Raw genomic sequence first — 4792 nt, 5'->3', positions numbered from 1 at the left:
TCACTATCACTATCGACCTCCTTGTGGGTCCTGGCCTTGCCGTGGCAAGGAGGCTTGTGTGTGTCAATGATCCGGAGAGCGTTACCGTCTGGAGCTTGCTGCAGCTAGGGTCTCCCTTGGCGGGCCGGTCTTCCGGGGAGGTTCCAGACTAACAAGGTCCCGACGGTGTGTCGGTACACCGCTAAGATGGCAGCCCCATCATCTGACTATCCTGCAGAGGGCCAACAACCCACTCAGGAGAAATTTTTTGTTACGAAACCGACCAGAAGAAACCGGAGTGCCCAAACCAAGACTAGACATAGGAACGCCCCCGACCAACGAGTAAGGATTGACCTCCGCCTCAAGACGCGTATTGCTACATGGAACGTCCGAATGCTTCTTCGGGCTGGAGCTCCTTCACTGCTGTCCTTGGAGCTCTCCCGCTACAAAATCACCATTGCGGGTCTATGTGAATCAAGGTGGCAAGGGAGCGGCGAAATTACAGCAGGAGAATACTGCTTTCATATGGAGTGGCCCTGAAATTTGGACGGGCCTCCATGGAGTCGCGCTGGCCATGTCCAAACATACACGCCAATCACTTATCAGCTGAATCCCAATTAACGATTGTCTCCTGTCTGCACGGTTCCTCCACCTACATGGCAAGATGACAGTGATCGTTGCTTACGCCTTCACAGATGTCGCCAATGATACAGTGAAGGACACCTTCGACCAACTCCATCAGGTCGTTAGCCAAGCCCCACCACATGACATTGTCATCAACCTCACCGACGCCAATGCAACCTTCTCTTCCTCCTCCAGAGATGGACCATCTCACCAAACCCCCACACAACCCATTGGCACTACCTTTGTTGACAACACCACAAATGATAACGGCAAACGTCTGCTTCTCCTCTGCCATTCAAATAACCTCTGCATCACCGACACCTGGTTCCCTCCAAGCAGATCCATCACTGGACCTGGTATAGTCCTGATGGAAGAACCCGGAAGGCGATAGACCACATCATCATCTCCCGCCGCTGGCGATCCTCCGTCACCAACTGCAGGGTCTTCAGAGGAGCACAGCTGGGCAACACAGAACACCGCCTGTTGGTTGCCCAGCTGCGACTTAAAATACGAGCAGACCCATCTACCAGGCCACAACCACGCTTAATGTCTTCCAGACTCTGTGACCCCACCACTGCCTCTGCATATCGCCGCTCCATCACCAATGCCTTCACCGCCCTGGCCGATGATGACATCGTGGACTGGGAGACTTCCAAACTAAAGGTCAACCAGTCTGCCCAGGATGTATTGGGAAGATCAAGATCTCTTCCCAAACAACCATGGATCTCACAGCTGACCCTCAACATCATTGACCGCCGCCGTGATGCCCGCCTGCGCGGTGATATGACAGAGTACCTGAGGCTGAATGCAGCACGAAATGCAGCAATTGCAACTGACAGGGAGAGGTGCTGGGGAGAAGAGGCTGAACGCCTGGAATCAGCAGCATAGAGCAATGACCTCAGACAGGTCTTTCGAATGCTGGGCCAAGCCCGTATCAGACCACGCATCAAGACCGTCCTCATGAAGGATGCCAGTGGAAATCGCATCACCACAGAAATAGACTGCCTTGAACGCTGGAAAGAGCACTTCAGCAACCTCCTTCATCATACTCCATTTCCTACCAACCCCCATCTTGTTACTGCTGCCAACTCCACCACCCCCAAACCCAACTGCAAAACTGACCCAGTGACAATCGATGAGGTCAAAGCAGCAATAAAAAAAATCTCAAAAATCACAAGGCCCCTGGAATCTGTGCCATCACTGCAGAGCTGCTCAAAGAAGGGGGTGACTCCATGGCCCAGTGGCTCACCCATATCATTAACCACGTGTGGGTGGCAGAACAACCCCCCACAGACTGGACCCGGGGCATCAGTCTGCCATTCTGGAAGCGGAAAGGTGACAAGCAACTCTGCAACAACTACAGAGGCATCTCACTGCTCTCCATACCTGCAAAACTGTTCACCCGTATCCTTCTCACCCGTGCTCTTCCTGCCATTCGGCCATCTCTGCTGGCTTCATGCCCAACCGGTCCACTATAGATCACATCTCCGCAATTAGACTCATTGTTGAGAAGGTCAGAGATTTTCGGAAGGACCAACATCTCTTTATAGCCTTTATAGATCTTAAAGCTGCCTTTGATACAGTTGACCACCTCTCCCTTTGGAACATTCTGAAATACCTTGGAGTGCCACCCAAAATAACCATATTGTTCCAGCGATTCTACAACAACTCAGAGAGCTGTGTTCGTGTGAATGGGAAGGACTCAGAGTGGTTCCCCATTAACAGTGGGGTCGGACAGGGCTGCGTGGCCTCTCCTGACCTTTTTAACTGTGTCATTGACCACCTTATGATCCGAGTCCGACAGCAAGTCTCAGGCATGTCGTTTGGCAACTTCCACCTGACCAACCTTGAATACGCTGATGACACCACCCTGTTCAGCAACTCCCTCCAAGACCTCAGCAGTGCTCTCTCCATATACCAAACAGAAGCAGCAAAGCTGGGCCTCCAAGAAAGATGGCAGAAAACCAAAGTTATGTATATCGGTGACAGACTACACCCTTCCCCCCTGTTTTTTGGCACAGACGAAGTACAATTCATCAATTCGGTCATCTACCTGGGCTCCACCATTACAAGCAGCGGCGATCTCAAGTGAGAGATTGACCGCAGATGCGCCCTCGCAGCCGCAGCTATGCAGCCACTGTGGCAGCCCCTCTGGCGCCACCATTCAGTGTCCCAAAAGACTAAGATGCGCATGTATAACTCAGCAGTTCTTCCCATCCTCTTGTATGGTGCAGAATCCTGGCCTTTAAACAAGACCCTGGCCAAGAGGATCGATGGCTTTGACAGCAGGTCACTCAGAACCATCTTGAACATCAGCTGGCACCTCTATGTTGCCAACATAGACCTCCGAAAACGTACACTTCAGCCTTCTCCATCCCGACTGGCCGCTCAGAGGCGCATCCGTTGGCTTGGACATCTCTTCTGATTACCCCTGCAGTGATAATTTTACAGTTTACCCGTAGCGAGTCCCAGGGACTCGCTGATCAGAAAAGTATGAGTCCCATTATGCATTTAGAGAATCCCAAATTTCGAATTCTAAAATGGTCTAATTATTCAATTGCATATAATAACACAAACAACAACATATCCATACAATTATAAACAAATGCTGAAAAACTTTAAATAATTCAGTAGCAGGCCTGAGGATTTCGGAAAAATTCACGGTAAACGTTTTTCGGTTCTGTCGGATTACCCAATGGGAAACCACAGCAACTCATTTTGGGTTCCGTAAACGTTCATCATGGGAACCCATTTTTCTATTTTGACTGATATTCATAATCAAGAATTCTGAAACTAAAAATTATAATCTTTCAAGGGTAAATGTTTGAAAACTATGCATTAACAATGAACATGACATCAGCAGCTGTGTACTCCAGGTTTATTAAAAAAAATTTATGGATCAAAAACTGGTGTGCTCATATGGCATGATGAATACAGCATACCACAAAATCTGAGTATTTTTTCCAGTCTCACACTGCAAAGATTAATTTACTGGTAATCATTAATACAGGTACGTATTGATGTGGCTTGACATCCTCTTCCCAAGACGATGCATGTGTAATCTACTATAAATTTGACGAAAGAATCTAACACACGTCATGATTAGTTCTACCAACAATTTTTCATAGCGATTAGCCTACAGATATAATGACCAACTTGCCTCGTAATCGTGCCTCTCGTCGTATCTAGCTCTCGTGTTCCTTTGCATACATCACAGGTGAGTTTAGTGGTACGCCCTTCAGACGATTCATATGAAAAATCAGACTGGCATTCCCATTTCTTAAATGTCGTAATTAGTAGATCTTTGTGAGTTTTTTTCGCCGCCATCTCAAACTTTCATCCACATGATTCCTCTGTTTGCAGACTAAAACACTGAAAACAAAACGAAAGTAAATTAGAAGAAACACACACCACACCACAAACACACATACAGGCACAGGTGAAATTGCGTTGATCACATAGGAGAGATTTGATCGCGTACAGTCAACTCATGTCGGGAGACTTTTATGGTTAAATGATTTTTTGGTTCCGTTAAAATGACGCCACGGAAACGACACGCTACCAGGAACGATCGTTACCGTGAAATCCTCAGGCTTGCCGTAGTTTTTTTTGTTTTGTTTTGTTTTGACTGAGAAATTTCCTTGCGTCCCAAAAACGCACATTATTTGGAACTGTGCGTCCCACGGGAAAATTATGCGTCTAGCACGCGGGACGCAGAGGTAACGAGGTGGCTGCACCTGGAGTAAACAGATTTAGAAAAATGTTATCAAAGCATCAATATCATGACGATAAATTCCTCAGATTTTCTCAGACAGTCCAAAGGTAATAATTCACGCATTGAGTATCAATTTAAGGCTATTATAATCACACGGAAGAAAATAAACATTTGTTCCACACAATAGCAATTTGAGTGCAAAATTAGCAGTCTATTCGTATTCGTATTTTAAAATTTGAGTTGCCTCCGCATCGCAAGAGCATTTATTATTATTATTGTTATTATTATCATTATCAACCGGAGCGAATTATTCGCAACTTCCTTATAATAATAATAATAATAATAATACATTACATTAAAAGCGCCTTTCAAAACACTCAAGGACACTTTACAATCAAAACAAGAACAATAAAACCACAGATAAAATTATAAATAATAAAAGGAGAGATGAATTTAAACTGAATTTAGCGACTC

General features: G+C 46.3%; 1 protein-coding gene across 1 annotated transcript; it reads left to right on the top strand.

Moving 5' to 3' along the window:
* Positions 1 to 507: 507 nt before the first annotated feature.
* Positions 508 to 1755, top strand: LOC109521465 (uncharacterized). The gene is made up of 2 exons (XM_019879297.1): positions 508 to 959; positions 1099 to 1755. Exons 1-2 carry the CDS (start codon positions 744 to 746, stop codon positions 1489 to 1491), a joined length of 609 nt encoding a protein of 202 aa, XP_019734856.1. The 5' UTR covers positions 508 to 743; the 3' UTR covers positions 1492 to 1755.
* The last annotated feature ends 3037 nt before the right edge of the window (positions 1756 to 4792 follow it).

This window comes from Hippocampus comes, unplaced genomic scaffold (assembly GCF_001891065.2).
Source record: "Hippocampus comes isolate QL1 unplaced genomic scaffold, H_comes_QL1_v1.1 scaffold404, whole genome shotgun sequence".
NCBI lineage: Eukaryota > Metazoa > Chordata > Actinopteri > Syngnathiformes > Syngnathidae > Hippocampus > Hippocampus comes.
Note: the sequence above shows the minus strand (reverse complement) of the source record. Positions and strands in the feature narration are given on the sequence as shown.

What these genes read in the sequence shown, in the direction of transcription:
- LOC109521465 (XM_019879297.1), top strand. Translation starts at nt 744, where the DNA reads ATGACATTGTCATCAACCTCACCGACGCCAATGCAACCTTCTCTTCCT. An exon ending in CAGATCCATCACTGGACCTG is followed by an intron (nt 960 to 1,098) that starts GTATAGTCCTGA and finishes TTGGTTGCCCAG; the next exon opens with CTGCGACTTAAAATACGAGC.